General features: G+C 54.4%; 1 protein-coding gene across 2 annotated transcripts; it reads right to left on the bottom strand.

The window, feature by feature from the left end:
• Window positions 1-3,909: 3,909 nt before the first annotated feature.
• Window positions 3,910-15,414, bottom strand: NBL1 (NBL1, DAN family BMP antagonist). 2 transcript variants are annotated; one of them, XM_070600835.1, is made up of 4 exons: window positions 14,783-15,414; window positions 7,020-7,208; window positions 6,788-6,899; window positions 3,910-5,422 (listed from the first exon to the last, which is right to left on the bottom strand). In XM_070600835.1, the coding sequence occupies exons 1-4, from the start codon at window positions 15,397-15,399 to the stop codon at window positions 5,159-5,161; spliced, it is 1,182 nt and encodes a 393-aa protein (XP_070456936.1). In that variant the 5' UTR covers window positions 15,400-15,414; the 3' UTR covers window positions 3,910-5,158. The 2 variants fall into 2 exon arrangements, with proteins under 2 accessions (XP_070456936.1, XP_070456939.1); XM_070600838.1 differs by lacking the exon at window positions 14,783-15,414 and adding an exon at window positions 7,338-7,476.
• Between the last annotated feature and the right edge of the window lie 11,425 nt (window positions 15,415-26,839).

The following is a 26,839-nucleotide window of genomic DNA, read 5'->3' on the forward strand; positions in this document are numbered from 1 at the left end:
CAGAAACAGAAAAGTAGTGCCTCCCACTGAAAGGTTCCCGCTAAATGCCGGGGGCTTTCTTATATTATTCCTACCTCTACAATAATGCCAAGAGGTAGGTTTGAACTGGGGCTCAGAGAGGCCAAGGGCCATACCCAAGGTCCCCAGCAGCAAGTGATCAAGAGGAACTGAAACCCGGGTCTGCCCAACACCCAACGCAGAGAACCCTCAAGACGCTGCAGCACCCCTTACCCACCCCAAACCGCTCTCTGGCACTCGGAGCCCCAATGTGGCCCACAGATGGGTCTGTGCAGCCTGTCCCCCCTCCCAACACTACCTACACCACTGTGACCATTTCTGCTGTGCCCCAAGGAACAGGATGCGGTGTACCAAGCGCTGGGCTGGAAGTCATAAGATCAGACCTGGGGGCCCATTTCTGCTGCTCACCAACTCTGTGGACTTGGGGCCAGTGGCCACGTCTCCTTAGGCCACCGTTTTCTCCTCCGCAATAGTTAGCAGACTGATAGCACCCACCTCACAGGGTGTGTATGGGGTGAAATGACACTGGTGTAATCTGTAAACGTCATGGTGCTGTGTCCGTGCTAGCTTTTGGCCTCAGCGTTCCCATCTGTACAAGGGGAAGGCATTCAGCTCTGCTGTAACTCCTTCAGCCCAGCGATTCCTGACGTGAACAACAGCAAACCCAAGAGGTGCCGTGTGGACCAGACTTTGGAGGCCAGGGACCTGGGTTCATAATCCCAACTCTGCTACTCGCTCTGTGAATCTGGCAAAGCCTCTTAAATTCCCTGCTACGATGAAATTGGGGGAGTGGAGGTGCGAACAGAATGAGCATTTGAACCATTTTATGCAGAGAAGGTTCTAGCTAAATTTTCGCTTTGTAAAAACTAGTAGCACATACTTGGATAGAACATTAGTCCCTCTGCTTTACCTTTTGCTGTAATGTTTGATATACTTTGTTTCTTAAAATATCTAAAGAAAATATGACAGAAATGTTAATATTTGTTCATTCTGGGCAATAGATTCACAGATGTTTGTTATATGATGACATATATAACAAAAATAATAATTTTTTCAAGATTGGGCCTGAGTGGTGGGGCCACCTTGTGGTTCCCTTGTTATTCTCTTGAATTTAAGAACTTTTCAGAAATTCCATGTGTGTGTTTCTAAGTTTATCATTTCCATCCTGTAATAGTAAAGCCTTACAGTGCCTTAACATTTCAGAGGAGAGAGGGACCTTCAAGGATGCTTAGCCTTTACTTGATTACTTCTAGCCACGGGGTGCTCTCTCCCTAGAGGAGAAGGCTGGTGCCACAACGGGACAGCTGAGTCTTAGGAAGTCCTCTGCCCCAGACCTCCATTGCTGTCAGTCCCTAGAGGACCACGGAGAGCTCCTCATTGCAGAGATGGAGAAACCAAGGTCCAGGGAGGTCGTGAGGCCTGCCCAGAGCTTCTCTTTGAAGGCATTGACCCACTGGTTAAATTCGTGACGGCAGGGGTTTGTCGTTTCGTTCACTGTCATATCCTCAGCACACATCAGGCTGTCAATAAATATACGTTCAACGAATGAGAGAACAAAACCATCAGGTCAACCACCAGCAGCTGTGGGCCATTCGTTCTCAATAATCATAATCATGGCTGACATTCACTGAGATCCTACCATCTGCCAGGCACCGTTCCAAGCTCTATTTGTACACTGATTTATGTAAAGCTCACCACGACCCCCAGAGGGAGGAAGGTGGAGTCTTTATTCCTCATGGGACTGATCAGAAAACTGAGCCTCAGAGATCTTAAAGTGACTTGCTCAAGATTACACAGCTAGGAAGTGGTCCAGCCACGATTTGAATCCGGGCCGACTGGATTTTCCCAGAGGTTTGGAGCAGGGGAAGAAATGTGGTTGGGAGTTGTTGGCTCCATACAGCGAACAAGGCGCGGAAGCCGGTACTAATTACCCGCCCTTCGGGAGAGGGGCCCGCGGTGACAGCGCTGCGTGTCAGTGTTAATCTCTTAAGATTATAAATCCCTCCACCCTTGCGGCAGTGGGGTGGAATGGCGGAGGGGGGGGCCGCAATTTTTTTTTCTGCCTGTCTTGGCCGTTCAGTTTGAGGTTAGCGAAGAGAAGAATTGGCACTCATTACCCCACATCTCCCTCCCACTGGCAAGCTGGCAAGGCTAGCGATGCTTCTCCAGTCCTTCAACTCTGGCTCCTCCCACTCGCTCCTCCCACATCCAATCAGCAGCGTCTCTTCCGCTTGGCCCCGCCTCCCCAGACTGTGCCCCTGCCCGGCTCTGGCCTCCATCATCTCCTGCCTGGACTATTGCAGTTTCCAGCTGGTCTCCAGCCTCCCCCTCCTCCTCCCATGAGACTTCTTTTAGTCTCGCTGAACCTCAGCTCTGCGCAAACACTTCCAGGGCGCTTACTGCAAAGAGAAGGAAGTCTGAAATCTGGCTTGCATTCTAGGCCTGCCACCAGCTGCGCCAAACCACCTTCCTGCTTTCTTTCCAACGAGCCTTTTATTAATTTCTTTACGTGTCTATGAATTTACACCCTGCCTTGTTCCAGCACAGGACGAAGGTAGCTCCTGACCAAGACGCATCCTGCTAGACAGTTCTCAGGTCTCAGAGGCCCAGCACCAAGGACACCACCCCACAAGGGTCTTCATTTGGACCTGGTCGCTGAGTCGTCAGAAGCACTTTCTCTATGCCCTTGAGTCAGTCTTTACCTCCAGCCCTTTAGGAAGACTATTAATACGGCCAGGGCTTGTCCCTACAAGACTGAGGGATCACTGAAGCCTGCAGGCAGGAGACAGACTTCTCTCCGACCCAATTCCACGTCAAGGGACGCAGCGCCACCATGGAGGGCCATGCAAGTTGTGTCTTGCACAGCGGCAAGAAGTCCCAGTCTGGCGTTGGGAAGTACACAACCGGCCCAATAGTGCAGAGCAGCCGTGAAGGGAAGGCTTGGGTATCCTGAGGGAATCGGGTGTAGTACCCAACCGCCGTCACCAGAGGGCGCGACATCAGACTCCCGGGGCCGCTGCTTCCCGGCAGGAAGGCCCTGTTTTCTCATTTGCAAAATGAGCATCTCCCATGGAATAGAAATAACATCTGTAAATTGCCTGGTATGTGGTGGTAATTCCCTGCAATGTGTACGAGGAATAATGGGAGTCGCAGCCCTCAGCCACACCACCAGCTCTCCTGTCTCAGTGGATTGTGGGGGGACCCAAGCTCAACTGGACAGGGGTAATGATACCAAACTTGGGGGGTCACCGTGAGGAGAGGACTCCAGAGGTGTCCAGCCCCCAGCCCCGCACACAGCAGGTGATTAACAAATGGCAACTGCTAAGGCTGAGAGCAGAGCCATCAGGCCAGCCTGCCTGGTCTGGTGACCAATCCTGTCGGTGACATTTCTTAACTATGACCCTGGGCGAAGGACTTAATCCCTCTGCACGCAGATGCAGCATCTGCAAAATGAGGGCAGTTTCTGCCTCATAGGGCGGCGGTGAGGATTAGCGAGTTAATTTATGTCAAGTCCTCAGCACAGCACCCACCCTGTGTATTAATCTGTAACCACTGGTTTTGTCCGTTTCCCCTTGTCCTGGGCCAGGGAAGGGCTGATGCTGGGTCACGGTGGGGGTGAAAACAGATGGCATGAGGCAAGCTCAAGGGACCAAGGGTCAAAGTCCGAAAAGCCCAGTTCTGGAGGCCCACCAGAGGCCAGAAATGGGCACTCAAGAAAGAGGTAGGAGCTGGGAGCCAGGGTGCACATCACAGGAAGGTGAGGGGGCCACCAGGGAGCAGGGAGGGGCTCACACAGCGCACTGGGCAGCTGACCGCCTGCCCCTGGGCCTCGCTGCTGGGGATCCCCGGGGAACCCTGGGCCAGCAGAGCCAGCCAGTGAGGAAGAGGACATAGGCATTGAACGAATTTATTCATGAGAAAACTCGGGTCCGTCAGGAGACAATCTACTGGTTACAAGCTCCAGAAGCTCTCGTCGGAACTGCCGCCGGCCGGGCACCCCCAGGCAGGGGGCAGGCAGGGCTGGCAGGCAGAGCTGGGCATGGAGGGGAGTTCCTCACTGCCTGCCTGCCCTTCCCGCCCCCTGGCCCCCACCCCTCCTCGAGGGTTAAAGTGCAGCTGGGAGGGAGGTGGGGGGTGGGACACTGGCTGCCCACGTGAGCCCTCGCCCCTCACTTCCTCCTCGTTTCTTGGGGCTCAGCCAGAGTCCATCCCACCAGGTCTCTCCTTGGAACCTCTGGGTCTTGGAACCTCCCCACTGTCAGATATTTAGAGAGAGCTCCCCAGGAGGGTAAGGCTGGCTCCGTCAGCTTTCTGAGGGGCCTAGAGCTTGGGGGGCAGTGGGAGGCACTAAGATCTCAGGGAGGAAGTGGGGACCGATGCTCTTCTTCGGTGATGGTCTCGGGAGTCATCCCCTCCCCCTGGTCCAGGAAAGTTCCTCCCTTGCCTCCCTCCACCCCCTGGAAAGCCAAGGAACCAGATAGGCCCAGAGAGCCTGGCTCCCGGCCCCAGGGCCATGAGTCAGCAGGGTCCTGCCCAGGCCTGACTCCCAACCCCGCCAGCGAGGGGAGGGCCACCGCGGTGCCAATGGGGAGAAGCCACCCTAGGGACGGGAGGCCCTTAGGGAAGCCTGCAGGGCTAGAGCTTCCTGCTTCTGCCATGGTCTTCCTAGCCAGGACCCAGCCCCTCCCTCAGGGCTGCTGCTGGCCAGGTGCCCACTCTCAGCTCAGGCCCCAGGGCCACCATCTGCACCCCCAGGGGCCCTGCCCCACCAGGGGCTGTGTGGGCCTTGGCCCAGCTCCCACCATCTTGGATGGCCTCACCCTCCCCCCCCACAGCAGCTTAGCCAACTTCCTCCCCCTCCCAAGGGCGCATCTCTAGGAGGCAGACATGAAGAGACTCCCCTTGGAGAAAGAACCCTGAAGACCTCTGCTTCCTCCCCCACTCGTGAATATATTAAATTGTGCAGCTTGCTCCAGCCCCTCCCTGCAGATCTCCATGGCAACCGGAAAGCATTCCAAGTCCGAGTCTGAGTCCAAGTCCATCCAGCGCCAGCGGGGGGCTTCAGCCTCTCCCCGACTCCTCCCCCGGAGGGTGAGACCCCACATTCCACAGGGGCCAGAGGGGAGGACGAGCTGGGGCCTCAGTCCTCAGCCCCCTCTTCCTCGGCGTGGGGGGCCCCGGGGGGATCCTCGGGCTCAGGGGTCTGCCCGCCGGGGTGGGAGTGAGGGTGGGGGTGGGGGTGGGCGCCCGGCGGGGGGCCCGGCGCGTCCTCGCCCTGAACGTAGACACTCAGCCCCTCGTGGCTGGGCTCCTTGCCGCACGCCTGGCAGCTGCAGTGCAGAATCTTCTCCACCAGCTTGTCCACCCTGGGCACCTCCTCGTGGCCGGGGCACTCCAAGGTCACCTGGAGAGGGCAGGAGAGAAGGGAGAGATGTTCCCAAAGGCCTGGGGCAGGCAGGGAGGCCCCCAGGGTACCACACCTCATGGGACCAGGAATCCGAGAGAGCCCCGAATCCTGGGCCCTACGATACCCCAGTTAGGTCTGTGGGCCCATCCAGGGGGAGGGGGCTTGAGGCCCTGCAGGAGCCACCTGACTTGTCCACTCGCATCCACTTCTGCCACCTTCCTATCCATTCCCTCACAGCAGCCAGAGGGCACCCTGAGGGAAGAGACCCGCTGTGGCCTGCCCCTGCTTAAAATCCCCCTCGACGCTCCCACTGCACTTGGAGAAAAATCCTGACTCCTCACTAAGGCCACCCAGGACCTTCAGGCTGCCCCTGGCGGACCTCTCCACCCCTCACCCGGCACCACTCCTGCCAACTCTGTGCTGCCTGATGTGCCTGAGACTTGGCACATGCTGTTCCCTCTGCCTGGAAGGTCCTCGCCCGACCCATCCCCTACCACCTGTCCTCAGCTTTGCCCATTAACTTCCACTCAACCTCTGGATCTGAGTCCAGACATCACTTCCACAAAGATCCCCCTCCCAACCCCCCGCCCAGCTGAGGTTTGCCCCGTGTGAGCCCCTTCAGCATCTTGCTCTTCTCCTATTGTCACACTTCTGGTTGCCCTTCCTTCCTTTTCTTTCTCTCCTTCCTTCCACAGAGCACCTACTCCAGGCCAGCTCTGGAGACACAAGGACAGGCATGGTCCCTCAAGGAACTGAGAGTCTCATGGAGGAAAAAGACTTGCCAAAATCACCCAAATGCAGACGGAAAACTGTGGGTGTGACAAATGCTCAAGGCAGAGGCACATAGTACTCAGGGGGTCAGGAAGGGGGCCCTGAGAAAATGATGCTCAAGCCAAGAGCAGGAAGAACAGAAGTTAACTAGCTGAGGAGGAGGAGAAACATATTCCAGACAAGGACAAGAGCATGCGCAAAGGCCCTGTGGTGGCGGCAAGCAGAGTAGGTATGAGAAACTGAAAGGAGGTGAATTAGCGTCAAGTGTCAATCTAGTAAACAAGTGAGAGAAGCAAGATGAAGCTAAATGACTGGTGAGCCAGGCCACACTGGGTCTCGTGGGGCCTGGCAAAGATTCTGGTCTCATCCTATAACAATGGGAAGCCACTGAAAGGATTTCAGCATGTGACTGACATCAGAATGGGGTTTCAGAGAGATCTCTCGTCCAGTACATGTTGGTGTCAGACTCATGAGCCATCACGTGGCAAGGACCACATCTGTATGCCCAGCACAAGCCTCGGACTCTGCACTGTGGCCAAGGGCAGTGCAGGCTCTGGGCGGAGGCTGGGCAGGTAGGACAGTGGTACTCACGATCTCCCACATGGACTGGGCCGGCATGCAGGAGTCACAGTGCACCAGGGACTCCGTCGACTGCGGGAAGGTGTTGGGGACGCTGTAGCTGAAGCACTGTCCCAGGCACGCCCTGTGGGAGGAGAGGTCACGTGCCGTGTCACTGTGGTAGAGGCAGGGATGGGCAGTGCTGTCCTCTTCCTCCCTCCCGGGCCCCTGTCTTCACCCCCCTCACCCAGCCCCCGGATCCCACCTGTTCTGGATGGACTTGGCCTCACAACCGCTGTGGCCCACGATCTGGGTGATGTTTTTGGCCTCGCACCAGGCACTCTTGTCCGGGAACAGGGCCAGCTTGTTGATGGGCGGTGGAGCGGCCAGCAGCATGGCAGGGAGGACGGCTCCCACCAGGACCCAGAGCATTGTGCCCGTGGCCTTTAGAGCCCTAGAACAGAGCACAGACTGGAGGTAAGGCCAACCGCGCCCAAGCCGGTGGGCAGTGGGGGCGGTGGTGTTACAAGCATGGACTCTGACACCTGACTGCCCGGGTTCAAATCTCAGCTCTACCACTTACGAGCCTGGCACAGCCTTGGACGAGTTGTTTCTCCTTTAGGAACCTCCAAAATGGGGCTGCTGATAGTATGTGCAGCAGGTGGGTATCACAAAGATGAATGTTCCATGGAAAGCCCTCAGCAGAGAGGCCAGCAGAGAATAAACACTCCGTATGTGTTAGTTCTTTTTATAGTTTACTGTGTAGCTTTGAGTAAGTTACTTTTTATCTCTTCACCTAAAAAACAGGGATGGTAACAGTGCAGATGGCAAAGGAGGGCAGCAATTACTGAAGATGACACAGTTTCCAAGCACAGCTGAGGGCTGAACAATTATTAGCTCCCTCCTCACTTTGACGTCATGGATCCTCCAGGAAACACAAAAACAATGCCCACCCCAGGCCTGTCCTCGAGGGGCTGGCCATCCAGCCATCTCCTGGACATGCTGCCACAGTTGTCAGCATTCTGATGTCAGGAAGCTAGCCTCCAAATCCAGGTCACCATAAATTCTTATGCTACCTTGGCTGGCTGGACCTCAGGCAAGAAAACTAACCCCAAACCAGACTGTATTTCTTTTTTGGATGCCCCACCAAAGCGTCGAGTCCTAAGTCTACATACACATCGTTATATCCAGCTCCATCCTAACCTCTGAGTCAAGCAGCAGACAAGCCAAGCTGAGCACTGGACCCTCTGGAAATTGGCTGGAGCAAGACACTGAGGCAATACCAGAATTTGCCAGAAGATGGCACTGCAGGGCAGAGTGAGTGTCGGACGATTCTGCTCAGAGGGGACTCTCCCAGTGTCCCCCCAACTTTACGTTCTGTAGGGTTCACAGACTCCCCGCCCCACTCCCCTGGTCCCCAGTCAAAAGGCATGGAGGATTAAGGCCTAGGAGAGATTCGGAGATGAAGGCAATGCCCATGCGAGAGTCCTTTGGGGACAGGGCCCTGGGGAAGGGGTGCTGGTCTGCGAGTCAGGAGTCCACACATGCTGACCTGGTCCAGCTCAGTCAGTCTGGGATTCTGTGTCTTGGGACAGTCCCCAGAGGGGCCTGGGTGGGGCTAAATCAGGAGCAGGGCGAGGGACTATCCCACCGGTCCCACAGATGCCCAGCATTACAGTCGAGTTGGCTCAGGGCTGGGCACCCCATTCAGAACACCCCACCCTCAGCCCACTTTCTGAAGGTACTCTGTCAAGTGTCTGGGGAGAAGAGATGTTGAGGGGGGTCTTGCCGGTTCCTGCAGTGAAAACCGAGGGGGGCTGGCTCAGCTGGGCTTGCAGGAGGGCGCCGGCCAGCCTGCAGGGCTGTGACCACCTCCACAGCCCTGTGCTCTCTGTCGGTCCACGAGTCCCCTCAGCCCCTGCCCCTTCGCCCTGCAGGAGGCCTCCCATCTCCCTGGATCCCAACACCTGCATGATCCCTGCTCCCAGCCCAGCGTGGGGTGGGGGGGAGTGGGCAGGGCAGGAGGTGGCGAGTCCAGACAGCCGGCCCCCATCCCAAGTGAGTCTGTGTCACAACCCAGGCTCGCACCCACACACTTCCGGTCTCGCTCACAACACTGACAGCAAAGCCCGTGTTTTCAGTACAACCACATCCTCACAAAATAGAACGGACTTGTTCCTAAGCGGCAACCTAATTTTTCAACACGCTTAGCATCCGGGAGGCTTCCTCACCCCAAGGGAGCCGGCCTCCGAGTCAGCGTCTGACCACGGCAGCCAGAGGCCCTCCTGAGGCCAGAGGAACACGTCCTATACCTGACCCCATCACGGTTCCTCGGAAGGTCAGGCCTGGGGGGCCAGGGAGGTGACTGGGCAGGGCATGATGTTCAGGTCCCCTGAGGACTTGAAATTGAGGTTGGGGCTGTAACAGAAGCAGCCCGGAGAGGGACACCGGCTCTGACCTGGAGCTGGAATCGGGAGAGGTTAGAACGGAGTCTATGGACCAGAACCAGGCTCGGGGGGAGCAGAGTGGAGACCGGGGCTGGTTAATAACGAGGTTTATTGGGAGACGGGATAACAGTGAGTGTCTTAAGGGAGTCACTGGGCTGGAGGATGGGGAGTGGTTATTAAGGTGGCATTGTAACAGAAGCTGAGGAGAAAGGAGATAAACCGAGGCAGAAGGCCACTCCCCCCTTCATCTTCCTCCCTCGCTAGTACACAGCTGAGAGTTAATCCTAAGGGCCAGCTGTGCCCACCGAGGGGGCCCTGTAACCCCACCCACCAGGCCCAGCTGGGACTCAGGGGAGAGGGTGGGGCCACACTCGGCTCCCCAGGCCAGCAGCCCTGAGCTCCAGCAGAAGCAGGGCCCCCGGAATCTCCCACATCAAGTGCCAGCCCCCCCACCCAGGAGCTGTGTGACTTCTGGAAATTTCACCTCTCCGCACCCACCTGCCTCACCCCCAAAACAGGGAGCACGGCCCTGTCCTTGGAGAACGACTGGGAGGATGCGCTGAAGGCACCCAGCAGACACCCAGCTGAGGCCAGTCCTCCCCCGGGGGCTCATGGGAGGCGGGGCAGCCCTCTGAGCCGAAGCTGGGGCCCGGAGGACGCCAGGCTCGTCCCTCCACACGCCTTTGCCATCAGGACACATCGGCTGCCCTCCTGCCCCCACAAACCCCCGCTGCCCGCCTTCGCACTGGGGTGGGCTTTTGGCCAGCGGCTTTATTTTTGTTGCTTTATGCTTTTTTGTTTTTCCAAGCAACAACGCAGCTAAGTTTTTTTACACAGCAGTCAGACCTTCCTTCCTGAGACTCCAGAGCGTCACCCGCGGATTCTCATCCTTCCTCCCTGCCCCGAAGGTCACACAGCAAGTCAGGGGGCTCCCAGAACGCCAGCGGGAGGGAAGAGGGGGATCCCCCTTGCTTTGCAGAGGCGTTGTCCCAGGGCCCCCCGGCAAGCCCTTGTCCTGGGTCATGCAGTTCAACACTTGTGTACTGAACACCTTCCAGGAGGCAGGAGACGGAGACGAGGGGAAGGGCAGGGGAGCTGGGGTCCTGGACCCTACGCCCACCCGAGAGCCCGGAGCCCAGAGGGGGAGGTTGAGGGAGGGGGGTTAAGAGGAAGCAGTGGCTCAGAGCAGGGGCGGTCAGAGACAGCTGTGGGGGCAGTGGGGAGAGACGCCTCACTGTGGGTTTAATCCGGGATCACCATCAGGCCCCGGTGGTGGGGACTGGAAGGGCTCCTGGCTGAGGGACCTGCAGGGGCCGAGGCATGGAGAGCGCATCCCTCGCCGTGGGTCCAGCACACCTCTCCCGGGCCGCGGTCGTCAGAGCTGGCCTGCGCCCTGGGCTGAGGGCTTTGCCTCTATTCATTTATTCAGTCCTTACAACTGCCCCACGACAGAGGGATTCTTTCCCCATTTTATAGAGGAGGAAACTGAGGCCCGGAGAGGTTAAGAGATTCACTTGAGCTTACACGTTAGTAAATGGAACCAAGATTTGAATTGCACAGTCACAGGGGGACCAGCTACCTCTGCAGATCATTCACAGACGAGGAAGCAAGAGCGGGAGGAAGAGAAGGGGCCGGGGAGGGGCCGGGGTGGCCAGGAGGCCCGGGGCCCCCACCAGCGGGCAGGGCCTCTCACCCGGAGGAGCCCTCGGCAGCAGCCACCACCAGGGCTGGAAGCTTGGGAGCCCCTCGGAGCAGAATTCAGATCGCCCCATCAATGCCCTGGAGATGAGCGCGTGGCCACAACAGATCCCTGTCCCCGGGGCCAGGCAGGGACCCAGCTGCCCTTCCTCAGAGGAGCGGCCAGGCTTCAACGAGGGCGGCCTGGTCCGGGGGGGGGCTTCCTACCACCCACCTCACCGCCCACTCCCAAATCCACCCTCTCCAGACCCTCAGTGACCTCGGGCACATCTGACACGTTCTGAGGCTGCCAGGCTGCCAATGACACAGAAAGGAAGTTGCCCGGGGCGGAACCCTGGCTGACCCATCCAAGCACGATGGAAACTGAGGCACAGATCAAGGAAGGGCCCCACGCCCCCATCTCCACATCAGGGAAGAGGGCAAAAAACAAACACAGGAGACCTGCCTCAGGAAGGGCAGGGGGTGGGGAGCAAGAACGCAGGCTTCGGGCTCCGGCCTTTGGGGTGCTCCCTACATTTCCACATCTACCAGAACCCAGCTTCTTCCCTGAGATGCACTGAAAACTCAGATGCCCGGGCCCCAGCCCTGGATATTCTCACCCCACAGGTCTGGGGTGTGTCCTGGGCTCTCACAGGTATGTACAGGCTCTCACAGGATTCTGAGGTCCAGCCAGGTCACTACGGACCCCCAAGTCCCCAGAGAAGGGTCCCCATAACAGCAGTGCTGACAGGGGCCACCCACCCCAATGCCTGGATTCTAGTGCCTAGAACCAGGTCTTAAATTCACCAGAGGGGCCTAGATTTCAAGGAAGACCTCCAGCCGGTCCCACCCACTGTGAAACCCTTTGTAGAGCAGAGTCGATTTTGTATAACAAGTGAACAATTGCTCCCCATTTCCTCTTCTGGGTAAATCTGAATATTCAGGGTCACTTAAGGCCAGTATACCTCCAGCTTAGCTTTCTCTCTCTCTCTCTCTCTCTCTCTCACTCACACACACACACACACACACACACACACACACACAAAGGGCAGGGTCTGGGTCTCCTCCATTCTCCACAACGGACTGACAGACATGGGTTCAAATCCCAGCTCAGCCACTTTAACCTTCCTGTGCCTCAGTTTCCTCATCTGCCAAATGGAAACAGCAGTGAGACCCATCTCACAGGGCAGCTGTGAGAATTAAACTGAAGACGTGCATGGAAACCTCTGGACAGGGCGCCTGTCACGAGATGAGGCCTTGGGAGACGTCACCAGGAGCGCTGGCCTGGACTCACCCTGGGCCACTCACCCTCCCTGAACTCTGCCCACGCCCTTCTGCCTCCCACGTGCCCCGTTACCCCCTCTGCCCCCCACCCCCTCCCACCGGGTCCTGGGTGGGTCCTGAGGAGATCTAAATCCAGGGTCACATCTGCCCCCATGAAACTGGATTTAGGGTGAATCTGAGGGGAAATGCAAGCAAATGAGATGATGGCTGGGAAAGGGTTTTACAAACTGTTGAGTGCTGTCCAACAGGCTCGCGTGCCAGGGTGGGAGCTGAGAGGAAGAGCCCGCTCAGACTCTAATCCTCAGGCCACTGACTGAAGGGACAGGGTCGCAGAAAGACCAGCCCCCTCTGGAATCCAACTTGGAGAAAACAGGCTCAGCCTGGCTGCCAGGCTGTGCAGGCCAGGCACAGAGGGTGTGGTGTTGGTGGCGGCAGCCCTAGGCTTGGGGATCAGCAAGGGAGGGGCCACTGCCACAGGCCTTCAAATGAGTGCAAGGACCTCCTTGAATGGTGCAACTGATAAGGCAGTGTCAGACCCCAGCCTTGGTCCGCTCAGCAGGGCCTCCCAGGCTGGCTCTGGGGTCTGAGGACAAGCTGAGGCCCAGACTCACCCACTGACTCTCTGTGTGCCTGGAGGCAGGACAGTCTAATGGTCACAGACCCAGCCACTGACCACTTGCCTCACCCACCTTGGCCTCACGTTTGCCCCCTGTCATGGGGAGTGTGGCCTGGGAATGTCGGTTTTAGCAGATTCCCTCAAGGGGAGGCTGGCTCCAGCGTGTTGCTCCAGGCCCCTGTGATTCCATGACCCCAGTCTCACCGCAGGGTGGCTTCCTTCCTTCCGTCAGCACTGGCAGAGCATGAACCAACTGTCCAGGGAGCGGACACGCAGGGCCAAGCCCATGCCCAGAAGGCCTGCCTGCCTCTGCCAGGCAGCTCCACCTTCCTGGCGACAGCCCCCGGCCCAGGCCTGGGCCCTCCTATCCACAGACCCTCCTGCCCGCAGACCAAGAGCTGTCTCCAAAACAAATCTATGCTAATGAGCTGCTGCAGGGCTGGCCTACACATCTGCTCAGCAGAAGTCCCAGTGCAGACCTCACCAGCATCGCTGCCCACTCCAGCAGCCTCAGACCCTTGGGGTTGGGGGGAGGGGGGGGATGGAGCTAAACTCAGTCTGAAATTTCACTTTAAAAGAATGAGGTTATATTCGCTGCTAACGCAGAGCACTATTTCCCGTCCACCCCTCCAAGCCCACAGGCCCAGGAGAAAGAGGTCCAACTTGCAAGGGGGGGGAGGGGAGGGGGGGGTCACCAAGGAAATGCTCCAGGCTTGCCTTTTCTTTGGCCCCAACTAAAGGCAAACGACACCCAAGCAGCCCCAGCATCTGGGGGAGTTCCAGGAGGCTGGTGGTTTCCACAGTAACAAAGGGCGAGGGGCTTCTTGTTGACAAATTGCTTCCCCACCCCCATCGCCCGGCCAGCGCCCAGCCTTTGGCCTCTGGCCCTGACCTCTGTTTTCCCGGGGTTCCCGTAGTTACAGGCTGGTGTCCTCCAGCTGGCCGAGGGCCTCAGAAAGCCTGAAAACCTGCCCCTCTCCCCTGATGCCCACCAACCCCCCGGCCTCGCCAGGAGAGGCAGCTGCCCCCTTCCCTGCGCTTGTAAAAGATCAGACTCGCCCCGCCCAGGGAGCGGGGCGGGCAGGTGGCCGGCAGCGGGGCCCTGTTGTCCAGGCCGCCTTGCGGGGGTGGAATTCTTAAGAAAACTGAGCCCCCGGAAAGGCTGGCTCCCCGGGCCCCAGACTCAATTCCAGGGAGATGACCCAGGCCAGGCCCCGGGGGCAGGCGGAAGGTAGGGGGAGGGCTTCGCTTCTTTACCGGGTCCAGGAAACTATTCACGAACCCCACTGGGGGCCCGTGCCTCCGACACCGGGGGACTGTCCGGGTTTGAGGGTCGGGGATCAGGGAGAGGAGAGAGACTCCCACAGAGGGGCAGAAGGGAGAGACGGAGAGAAAACGTAAAGGCAGAGCCACAAACCCGGGGAAGCCGAAAACCGAGGCAGGAGGGGAGAAACAGAAAGAAAGGGACCGGAGGAGCCAGAGAAAGAGAGGGACGGAGACAGACGCGGAGAGACGGAGGCAGACAGACGGGAGACAGAGGCAGACCGAGAGACAAAAAGGAGGCAGGGACGGACGGCGTGCAGAGGCGCGCGGCGAGGCCGGGGCAGAGCCGGGGGACGCGCAGCCCCGCGGCCGAGCTCCGGGCGCTGCCCCGGCGCCCGCGCGGCCCGACCCGCCCTCGACCCGCCCGGCTCGCGCTCGGCCACGCATCTCGCTCCTTTCTCTCTCGGCCGCGGAAACTCCTACCAAGAAATGGAAACCGCAGGCCGGTCTGGGGACAGGCTCAGGGCGCAGTGGTGCCCCCTGCCACCCCGTGCCGCGCCCACGTCCCCAGCCCCGGCACCCGCCCGGCCCCCTGGGCTCCCGGACTCGGCGGCGGCGCCTCTGCACCGTGCCCGGGGCCGCCGGACGGGCCGGGGGCGAAGCTCGCGGCCGGGGGCGCGGCCCCTTCGGCCGAAGCCTCTGGAAGCGGGGCGCCCGCGTGCCGGCCCGGGTGGGACTTACCGCGCGCGCGGCGGCGGTGGCGGCGGCGGGGAGCGCGGCGCGCGCCGGTGCCTGCGGAGCTGTCTCGGGCCGCGGGGCAGGCCCGGCGCCCCCGGGAGCTCGGGGAGGCGGCGGGCAGGGCTGGCGGCGGCCCCGCGAGGCTCGGCTGGGCTGCGCGGCGCGCCGTCTGCGGCCCCGGGCGGGCGCGCGGTGCGGGGGAGCGGCGAGCCGAGCGGCTCCGACGTCAGGGGTGTCTCCGCTCCAAATAGGGAGCGAGGGCGGGGGCAGCGGAGGGAGGGACGCGCAAAAGAAAGGGCGGGCGGGCGCGCACGGCCGCTCCCTGCGGGCGCGCAGGAGGGGCACCTCGGCCGCCCGGGGCCCCGGCCCTGCTCACCGCCCGCCCGCCTGCGAGCCTCGGGCGGGCTTCGGCGCGGACCGACGGCGCGGCGGGGCTGCCGGGCCGCCCTAGGGGCAGGGCGGAGAGCCTGGCGCCCCTGCTCGTCCCAAAGCGCCCTCCGCCGCCTTTCTCTGCGCTCCGACTTCTCTCCGCCTAACTTTTTCCGAGACTGGGCCGTCAGGCCCTGCCAAACCTCGGGGTGACAAAGATGGAGGTGTTCCTTTTTGCGGGAACTGGGCATTGCAGTCTTGCTCCGAGGGTGTGGCGCTCCAGTCTCAACACCAGGAGACTGGTGCTCCCTCCGCAGGCCTGCGGTGCGCCCAACCCATCCGCTCCCGGGCTTGCGACCCGGCCAGGTCTGTGCTCTCAGGACCCTGTGTCGCTCGCCCTCCGCGCAGCCTCCCCTCAGCTCAAGCACTTGGCGTAAGCATCCAGAGAAGGGTGTGAGAGCCCAGGAAGGACTCTTCGGAAGGAAAGCGCCAGAAAATGGACTCACTTCTCTGGCTCCTGGGAAGAGCTGAGCGTCCAGCCTCACCCGGTGGGGGGCACCCACTGATCAGTCTGCTCCTGGGCACCTGGGTGCATTGCAATCGTGTCCTCTGTTCTGTGTGCCCAGTGGAGTGAGAAAATAGCTTTACTCCTGGAAAGTAGTAACCCAGGACCCAACTGTGGGACTTGGAGATTTTGTTTTCTGTCATAGTTGTCCACGTATTTTGCCTCAAACTGGCTGGAAGCTCCCAGATGGACGCAGCTCATCTGATGTCAGGAGGTGGCTGAGCATCCTGGGTGGTTCCTAGTGGCCTGCTGATAAGTCGGTGGTATGCTCCGTCTGTGCGTCCTCTCCAAGCCCAGCATGCATCTCTGTGCCTCCTAGCACTCGCTTATGCTGTTCCTTCTGCTTGGGTTCCCTTCCCCACCTTCATCTCCCTATAAAGGCATTCTTCCAGCACCAGATTGGAAAGCCTTCCCAAGACCCTCAGGTCGCATAAACTCCCTCCTCCAGTGTGATCCTGGGGCTCCGGATACGTACCTCTCTTGACACTAATTTCCCTCTGGACCAGTTGTGTACACCCCTCTCCTCCACTAGACCACGGCTCCTCGAGGGCAGGCGTAACCGGGTTATTTCAGCATCCCCAGTGCTGAAGGTGGGGCCACACAAGGTGTACAGTATGTTTGGCTGAATGAAGTCGTCATTATCCCCCATAGATTAGTGTTTCCATGATGATAATGTCATGACGATCATAACAACGCAGATACTGAGCACCTCTCTATAGGCCTCGTCCCATTCTAAGCCCTTTCCACCCGCACAGTACATCTATGAGATAAACAGTATTGTTATCCCCATTTTATAAGTGAAAAAACAAGACCTAGAGAGAGCTTAAGGAACTGGCCTAAGGTCACACAGTAGGAGGTGATGTCAGCTACTCCCAGTTGGGTGACCATGACCCACAGAAGCTGGCCTTGCTGCACGTACACAGTGGGCACTGAGAACACGGTCACCATCCTGCTCACCACCACCATTCCCGGTGTGGACCCTGGCGGGGGAGTGGAGGGCTACATTTGAAGACCCCACTCCAGCACCGCAAGAAGCTAACTGTGTAGCCTAATGAGCTTGTCAGATCTCACCGAGAGCCGGGAGCAGAAGCCCTTGACAGTGCAGCCACTGCTCTCTCCAACACAGGGAGGTTCTAGAACAATCCCAACCGCCTAATCAAGGATATGGGTTTTGGGGTTGAGTCACACCTGTCTGGTGAAGACTGGTAATTACAGGAGGGCTCCAATGAGGGCAGGGGGTCTGGGAAGTGACTTGTCAATAGTATCAACAGCCACCATTATGTGCCAGGCATTATGCTAAGCACTATACCTGTTTTCTCCTAGCAAATCCTTCCTGTAATCCCATCATTAGTCCCATTTTACAGGTGAGAAAAATCAAGGCATTAGAAAGTTTAGTTACCTGCCCAAGATCACATGGCTAGTGACTGACAGAGCCTAGTCTGGAACCCAAACCCATCAACTCCAAAGCTAGTGCTCCTTTGCCACCCCGCACCAGAGCCCATCCCCATCCGGCTGCAGCAGGGACGCTCACGCCAGGACCCAGGGTGGTGGGCCCCAGCGGGAAGGGCAGAGCCTGTCACGTTAGAGTCTCCGGCTCACAGATGCACCTGGTTGGCAGCAGCACACCAGTTGCCCCGACAGGCCTGGCTGGCACAGGGCACGGGCCTGAAGCCAGAGCCTGCTGGCCCACGGCCAGCCTCTCGGGCCGAGGTAATGTGGGGCCCGAGCTGGGGAGAGGCTCTCAGCCCTCTCTCCCCAGCTCATTAGCAAACATCTGGGTTCAGGAAAATGACTGACCTGGAATGTGACTGGGCTGTGGCAGCTGCTCCCTCCCCGAGCCCCGGGAATGTGAGCTCCCTCCCGCAGGGCACGGGCTTGGGCCAGCTGTTTCCTCTAATCCCGTCAGCCTGGCCTCAACAGGGGTCCAAACCTCTGCAGTCTCCTGGAGAGCGAGTGGAAACAAGCAAAAGGCCCTCCTTGCCAGTCGACCACTGAATCAGAGGGTTGGCACTGGCCTGGCAAAACCACAGGCCCTCCCTCTTCTGCGAGATAAAGACGAAGAGTGTCTACACTTTCAAGTTTGGAGCTGGGAGGGGCCGTTAGGACTCATCACGGAAGGTTCTGGCGTCTTCCTGCTTGGGTTTGAATCCTTGCTCCATCACTCACTGAATCTAGGACTGTGTGCAAGCTGTTTCATGTCTGGGCCTCGGTTTCCTTCTCTGTAAAATGCGGCTGGTAACGGTATGTACTCGATATGTTGTTGTTGGGACTCATTTGTCTATTTAACAAGTATTTATGGTGACTTCTCTGTGCCAGCCCGGCACAGAGGTGTTGGGGACACAACAATGGACTAGACCAATAGGGTCCCAGCCCTCAAGAAGCTGAAGTTCTGCAACAGGAGGTAGAGAGCAGACAAGTAAGCCGATGAGGGGTTTCTCACAATCGAATGTCATGAAGGAGCTAAGTAAGCCAGAGAGAGTGATGTGATGGGAAGCCTCAGAGACATCTCAAAGAGGTGACGTTTAAGGTAAGATCATGAGAAGGAGCCAGGATTCGAGGAGATAAATGGATGCAAGGTGCTTGGCACAGTTCCTGGAAATAGCACGTGCTCCAGGACCTGAAAGCTATTTTAGGGAGGCTCACTGCAGCCGAGGGACGGCCGGGAGCCAGAGCCCCTGCTCAAACCCAGGCTTCAGCACAAAGCTTTCTGACCCAGCGCAAGTCAGCCACTTCCTGAGCCTCAGTTTCCTCATCTGTGAAACAGGAATTTTAATAGTACCCCACAGAGCCTGACACCTGCTTGGGTCTCAGGAGTGGCAGCTACTATTGCTGTCTTACCCTGTCCCGAGGAGAAAAAGGATTTGCCTAAATTCACTCAGTGAGTCAGCAGCAGATCCAGGAGCAGAATCAGGTATTTTGAGCCCACCCCCTGGGTTGTGTCCTCTTGCCTCCTCCTCCTGTCCCTGGAGGCTCAGGAAGACTCTGGGCCCCATCCTGAGCTCAGAGAAGGTGGGAGGAGGAGGTGGCGACGCACTGGAAGGTCTATCCTTGAGGGCTATTGGGGATGCAGGACGTGTGGCCTTGGCCCAGACTGCAGAGCGGGAACGAGGCCCCAGGAAGAGGGTCCTTGGCCCCATGGAAAAATTTCAAACGCTCTTTGTAGGTAGCGTGGGAGACCGAGAATCAAGAAGAGGGATCAAATGCTAAGAATGGGAGAGAAGAGAGGGTCAGAGACAAGAATTAAACTCTGGGAATTTTGGAGTGGAGATTTAAACCCCTGTCCGTCCAACTCCAGTGGCTGTCCTTTCTCTGCTTGAGAGGCAGTGCACATGGGGGTTATGGCTGTTTCCTCATCTGTAAGAACGGGCATACTGCTGGTACCGAGACTGTGGCCTGAATGCCAGGGATGGGTTGCCAGCGGCTGTCCCTAATCAGTCACTTTGCCTTTCATTTGTTTGCATCCTCCCCCTTCACTGCCCCAGCCCCAGGGAGCTGAATTCTCCCTGTTTTCTTCAGACCCCACAGCAACAGCCACCCACCCCCATGTGACAGCATCAGGGCTGGGCTCTCAGGAAGGGCCCATGCCTGGAATTCCTCACCCTGCTGCCCGGGGAAACATGGTGAAGAGGGTTGCCATGGGCGTGGGCAGCATCAGGCAAATCAATTCTGTTAGCGTCACTTCTCCATTTTCTCCTTCCATTGTCTCTTCCATTCCTCAGCTCCCAGCGGCCCACACATCCACAGAGAGCAATAGAATTTTTCTCCCTCCTCCAGAGTTGCTCCTTCTCTGCATATTTAACATCCCACAAAACAGGGTTTTTTCCTTAAGGGGTTTGTGCTTCAGAAAAATTCATTGAAAAATCTCCTTTTAGGAACATAGGAAGTGGAGAAAAAGGCGGCACGAAAGAATATCACCTGGGTGTGCGTCTGCCCCTCTCCTAGGGAACTGGCCTCCCAAATCATCCACAAATAAACACAGGGTACCCCAGCAGCCAAGCTGACTCCCCATGAACCTGCCCGCCTGGCCCGAGTAGACTGGACCAGAGTGGACACCTGACCAGGCTGAGCTAATCAAAGTCTCTCTCTCTGATGAATCGCCCGAGAGGCACAGCTGAATCACATTAAGGACAGAATTCTAGAGACCTCTGGCTGCTGAAGAAGCTGGCGGGGGCTTGGTTCCCGCCTTGTGTGTGCTCGATATGCACCTTTCCTTAGAATCTCTGAGCTGCTTCAGGATCTTACGATCTTAAGCTGATTTGAAGGAATTTGTTACTCACTTCCCAAAAAATGTTGATTAAAACAGTGTATTTCTCTGACCAATTACTAAGTGTCCAGCACAGAGCCAGGTACTGGAGACAGAATAAGGCATAAGGCCTGCCTGGACAGGGAAAGGACAGACACACAAATAATGGGAAGCGGCGGAGAAAGGAAAAGCTCATTGCCAAGGAAGTCGCCCAGCCATGAGGGCCAAGGGGTTTGGAGAAGGGGGAGGTCTGGGGGGGCTCACAGGCCTAGCAAAGGCTTGTGGGAGCAGGTGGGATTCAAACAGGGGCTTGAGATCTGAGCGAGACTTGGGCAAGTCAAGGAAGCAGCCCATACTAAGAAAGAAAGGGCCCAGAAAGAGGGATTTGCGTTCGACAAATATGGAACCCCCAGGCATCCAAGGCACCACAGCAGATGCTCTTAACATACGCTTTCTGCATTGGCCCAGAAATAGCCTCAGAAGCCTTCTTAGCACAGCTCCTCCAGGTGGTCAACACCAAATGGATACACTGGCTGTGAGATACAACTTATTTGTCTGAATGAATTTGTTACCCCTAGGAAAATGTGTTTCAGGAATAACTAGTCTGATTGAAATAGAGTTAATATACTAATATTCAGTTACTCGGCAAATATTTGAGTGCCTACTATGTGCGAGGCTCTGCTCAGGTGCTGGGATATAGCAGTTAAAACAGCAGTACAGTCTCTGCCCTCAGGGAGCTTACACTCTCGTGGGAGGAGACAGATAACCAACAAAACACGTAGGCAAAGACCTAGACTGTGAGACAGTGACAAACGCGGAGAGAAAAATAAGCCGGGGAGGGGGTTAGGGTGTGGGGAAAGGTTGCACACTGCAGAGCGGTCAGGGAAGGTCTCGCTGAGGAGCCATCTGAGTAGGAAGACTCGCAGGAGAGGAAGGAGCAAGTCGTTTGGCTGTGTGGGAAGAGGGTGGTCTCGGCAGAGAGTAGCAGGTCCAAAGGCCCTGAGCAGGAATGCACCGCTGTGTTCAGAGACACAAGGATGGAATGACTGGAGCAGAGGAGGAAGGGAGAGGGTGGCAGGAGTCAAGGTCAGGCAGCTTCCAGGGGGCCAGATCTTGTAGGGTCTTGGATGGGATGAAAAGCCACTGGAAGTTTTTGAGCAGATGACTCACATAATCAACTTATGTTTGAACACTGGCTGCTGTGTGGAGAACAGATTAGAGGGGCAGAAATAATAATGCAGTCTAACATGACTATCCACCAGGCACACTTCAAAAGCTTTCGCATACCTTAATTCTCATAATAACCTTTTGAGGTGGGTATTATCATCATCGTTCCCATTTACAGATGAGGAAACCTAGGCATGAACAGAGTAAATAACTTCCAAGGCCCCAGAGCAGGTCAGTATCAGTACTGGAATTCAAATTCCAAAAGTCTGGCTCCACAGCCCCCAATCTTAGCCTCTGTCTTACTCCATGGAGGGGGTAATAGGCACACAGTAAGAGGCAGAGAGAGGAGCTGGACAGAGGAGGGCCTTGAATGATAGGCTAAAAAATTTGGACCCACATTCTGTGCATTACTGGGGAGCAACTGAACATTTCTGAACAGGAAACAACAGGCACAGAACAGTATTAAGACTGGTGGCAGGGGGAGAGTCTGAAGGCTGGGAGGCCACTGGAAGACCTGCAGAGGTTCCGGCGGGGTGAAGGCATCCCCCAGGGGCTCCCCTGCCGCAACCAAAGCGAGGCTTTACAGATCCCAGGTGCAGGCCGAGAAGAAGTGTTACGGCTGCTTTTGGGGCCCAGGGAGAGGAGTCAAGAAACCTCAGCAGACGTGGCTACTGACAGACGTGTTCTGTGCTTCGCCTTCTGTGGCTCTATCTCCTGGTCGTCAAGAAGGGTATCTAAGTGGATCGAGGAAAGATCTATAATTACCTTTCTACTCCCTGACCGGACTTTTCCTGGGAAGACAGGTGGAACTTGTGTTTTATGCATGAAGTCCACTATAGAGAGAAGAGGAAGTCCAGTCTAGAATGGTGGTGAGCCTTTTCTTTACTTCTGTGGCATAAAAGAGTCTGTCAAGGGCTATCACAATCCATGTGCCTCCAGTTTAAATGGGGGATGACTCTTTTGATCATAAGTTGTTGCAAATTGACTATATTATAAAGTAATCTTATCTAGCTGGCTATTTCACTTTTCTCCTCAATAACAGAGTGCCTGACCTCCCATTTGTACTGTGTGGCAGGAAGGGATCCTTACAACCATCTTACAATGAGGCCCAGAGAGATCAAGTGACTTTCTCATGATTACACAGTGACCTAGGGAAGCAGCTCAGATGAGAACAGAGGATGCTCTATAGTAAGGAAACAGCATAATAAAATGTACTCTAGGTCTTGATCACATCCAGAGGTATAGACAGCAGAAAAGGTAGAAAGCAAGGAATGAGAGAAACTGGAAGACATATGCAGATAGATATGAGAGACGAGAGAACACACACACTGACTCTCAAGGAGTCACAGCGTATTTCCACTCATGTCCATACACACAGGAGCCCAGCAGACCTAATTCCTAAATACTGCTCTTCAGAAATTCGATCCCTAGAGCCACAATTCTCATTTAGATAAGGGAGTTACAAATACGGATGGGGGCAAGGCTGGACTAAACCCCAGGCTATCAGTATGAACTCAAGGTCATACATACACACACCTGAACACCTATTTCCTAGCTCTGTCTGCTGAGAGGCCTAGGAACAATGATGCACTAATAGCAATGAGCACACCTACAGATCTAACTACCATTCTCCATGAAAAGGAACTGGGGCTCCTTGGAGAAATGGCTGATTCCAAGGCTGGGGTAAAGCAAATACAGGAGTCTGGACTATCTTTGCTTAAAGAATGGAGTGGAATTGTTAAAAGGACAGAGGCATCAGCTTGAAAGAGCTCCTACTAGACAAATTTGGACGATCTGAGTAAGAAATATTGACAGTAATGGAAAATAGTCAATTTAACAAAATAAGAATCCACAAGTCCATACTAATATAAATAGATGAACAAATAAATGAGAGAGAAGGGAGAATTCTTCCTCATAGCATGTCAAGTTATAAGGAATAATGAATTTAGAAAATCATTAACGGATGCTAAAACTAATTATCAGTGTGATAAGGAAGAAGATATTTACAGTCCTGAAAGTATCTCCCCACAATTTACTTATTAATAACAAAACGAAAAATAATACATTTACAGTGGAGAAAACAGGCAAAGACCACATCAACCAACTACAAAGGTAACATCCCCAGTGTTGAGACAAATGGACGTCACGTGCCTCCTGATAGGATGCACTGAAAAGGACACATCGTTGGCCACAGTTGCAAACCCTGAATCTAATCATGAGGAAACATCAGACAAACCCAAACTGAGAAACATTCTACAAAATAACTGGCTTCTACTCTTCAAAACTGTCAAGATCAGGGAAAAAGGCTGATGAACTGTTCTGGATCAAAGAAAGAGACTCAACAACTACATACAATGCATGATCCTGGACTGCGGGAAACAGCTACACATTATTTGGACAATTTGCAAAATTTGAATATGTACTGTGGGATTAGCTAATACTATTGTATCAATGCTAATTTCCTGAATTTTGATAATTGCACTATTATTATATAAGAGAATGTCCTTATTTTTAGAAAATATACACTGAAGTATTTAGGGGGTAAATGGGCACATCTCCAACTTACTCTCAAATGGCTCAAAAATACTACACATCCACACAGAATGATACAGTAAATAAGGAAAATGTGAACAATTGGTGAATATGGGTAAAGTGTACAAAGGTGTTCTTTGTATTATTTTCACAACTTTTCTGTAAGTAAAATTATAGCAAAATAAAAAATTACAAAAAAATTTAACCCTTTAAAAGTAAAGTCAAAAGGTAATAAGGTATACACTAAAGGTATACGAAAGGTATACACTAGAAAAAGGGTTTCCATTTTCTACCTACCGATGGGTGCATTTTACTGTCTGTAAATTATGCCTTAAAAAAACCTAATTGAAAAGTATATATAGTTTTGAAGATGCATAGGTCGATAAAATGTCATGATGCTTTATTACATTTGTAAAGATTTAACAAAACTCATCAGTAACTCCGACCTGAAGCTCTGATTGACAATTATGTTTCTGATTAATAAACACAGGAATTATTTTTTTTAATATGGCTGATTTCAAATTGGATCAACTTGTTTTTTATCAATTTAAACTCAATGCAACTGACTCTGATCAATTTCAATGACTTCAATCAAGTTTGTATCGAATCAGGTTTAAATTGGATCAAACCACTTTGAACGATTCTTCCCAGTTTAAATAGCTTTTCACCAGAAGGGCAGAGGAGTTAAGAACAGGTTGTGGAATCAGGTGAAAATCCCACCGGTATCACCTCTTAGCTGTTTGTCCTTGGGCAAGTTAATTTATCCTTTCAAAATCTGTTCCTTCATCTATAAAATGATTGTTGTAAAATTAAGCATCATGATATCCATAAAGCCTTGGAACAGTAAGTAGCACGGAGTATGCACCCAATAAATCCTATTATTATATATTCATTTGAATGATCAAATTAAGTTCTGCCTGGCTCAAACTGGCTAGACCAGGAACAGAGAAAGATGACTTGACTGACAGTTGATAATGAGCTCCTTTTTCTAGTCCCAGTCTCTTCCCTATTAAAGATTCATTTTCTGCCCACTCCTGAATTCCTCCAAAAATTCTTGACATCGTCTTCCCCCACTTACATCTTCTGGCTCTGTGAGGATCACGCAAATAAAGGCCATTATCCTGAATGCAAACATTCTGCCATTGGCCTGTTTCCTATCATACCAGAAGCTCCCTGAGTTCTTGGCTTTCCAGTTTATTTCTTCAGTGTCCTCTTCCCCCTTCCCTTCCTGGCCTAGCACTGAAAGCATGTGCTCAGTAAGCTACTCTGATTTTTAAAAAGCTGGGGTGGAGTTTCAGAAGGGGAGAAGCCACAATGGCTTTACTCGTGTGTATCTCAATGGAGTAGCGTGGAAACAAATGACATCAATCCTGACTCATAAAGATGCATAATGTTTTCAACGATTTTTAGTTTATTACCAGGAACTCATTTGGGACACCTATTCTCTCCCTCAGAGCTTGCTGATTTAGACTCTAAGAGCCAACTCCTTGAGCCCAAGGATTACGCCCTCTTTCTGTTCTAGAACAGTCCCCTGCCTACCTTCCATTAATACCATGCACGCTATTCTGATTCAAATAGCAACACAGACCCTCAAAGTCTATAAGGTAGGAATTATTCTTTCTCCCTTTACAGATGAGGAAACTGATGTTTGAAGCGATTAAGAGATTAAGGAACCCCCCCACGGGCACACGGCAAGTAAGTGGTGGAGTAGACTGGGACCCAGGTCCCTCTGACTCTGACTCCAAATCCTATGCTCTTCCCGCTGCACAACCCTGCCTCTCCCTTGTTCCTGGTCTGTCCTCTTCCTCTGAGGCACTTTACCGCCTAAAGAGCTATCACTGACTCTCACACTTGTTCCACACATAGGCTGCTCAGAGAACATGGGAACGCCTGCCCTGCCCCTGCCCAGGTCTGCTTACCCCGACACCATCCTTTGGTGTCCAAGGGAAAGTGGTACTTGCAGCGCACTTAAAGAAAAAGTAGTGATAGCTTCCAGATGAGCTTGCTATTCTAAATTTAACATTCCTTTTGGTACTTAGAATTTCCACTTTCTCCCTTCCACCCCTTTGCATTTATGTAATTAGAAAACATGCAACAGGAAACCATTTGTGTCTCAGGATCATTCAGCATGAAGGCTGTTCCAACCCCATGGAGTTCATCCTTGTGGAAACACTTTGCAGAGTTTATTTGGACAGGTTCAAAAATAGTCCTTCAACAATACAATCAGATTGAACCACGACAAGCAAAATGTAATTATGGCTTGGTTACATAAAAAAAAATGTAAACAGTGAGGTTTGGGAAAACTAAAAACAAAACTACATAGATATATCCTTCCTTCCCAATCTCTGCATTTCCTACAAGCAGATTTCAAGAATGCATCCTCAGATCTTTTGAAAGGGAGAGAGGAGGACACTCACTAAAGGAGACGGCTCAGCAGAGTGTGTTTCTGAGGCCGTTTCTCAGAACAAAGGCATACTTCTGCATAAGGCAACGCAGCCTGATAAAGGCTCCCCCAGTGGGGACTTGGAATGTCAGAGTCATTCACCTAAATAAGTTCAAAATACATATTGTTCTGGGCCAAATTATACATTGTCAAGCTCAGACTGTATGTATTTATGTATGTTGGCAGAGCAGGCCACTTCTGGGGCGCCACAGCTTTACCCGCGCATCCTGTGCCCAGTTGGGTTCCTATCACTCTCTCCCCAAACCCAGGAACCTCCTTGTATTTGGTTCCAGAAGGGCAGACAAGAAGCAAAGTCAGTCTCACAACCCCACAAGGGCCCAGGGCCCTGGAGGACTTGAATTTCTAATGAAACTTAAAGTAGAACAGAATGTGTGCCTTTGCCAACAAGCTCGAACTTTCTGAAGGTTGATTTGAGATGGGGGCAGGGAGTAGGGACAAGATCAAGCATTGTGCTTTGGGCTAGGCTCTGCTAAGAGCTACAAGGCGGGAATACAAACTACTCTGGAATTAAAGCAAACAGCCAATGCTTCCTCTGGCTGGCCTTTGCCCAGAGCTGTTCCCTCACAGAGCCGACCAGTTTCTCAAAACACATAAGTGGTGTTTCAAAGATGCTGGGCAAAGGGATCCATCCAAATAAATGCCTAAAAGCTAATAACTAATGAGAGCGAAGTCTGATTCCAGGGTCCCTTTCCATATTCTTCTGACACATCTAGAGAATGG

The sequence above is a fragment of the Equus przewalskii genome, chromosome 2 (genome assembly GCF_037783145.1).
Source record: "Equus przewalskii isolate Varuska chromosome 2, EquPr2, whole genome shotgun sequence".
Lineage (NCBI taxonomy): Eukaryota > Metazoa > Chordata > Mammalia > Perissodactyla > Equidae > Equus > Equus przewalskii.

Bases quoted from the DNA above. Each gene is read 5' to 3' on its own strand.
- NBL1 (XM_070600835.1), bottom strand. From the start codon at position 15,399: ATGCCCAGTTCCCGCAAAAAGGAACACCTCCATCTTTGTCACCCCGAG. The intron at 6,900-7,019 runs GTGGGATCCGGG...CTCCTCCCACAG, and splicing joins GCCAAGTCCATCCAGAACAG to GGCGTGCCTGGGACAGTGCT. The intron at 5,423-6,787 runs GTGAGTACCACT...TGCCCTCTCCAG, and splicing joins CCCAGTCCATGTGGGAGATC to GTGACCTTGGAGTGCCCCGG.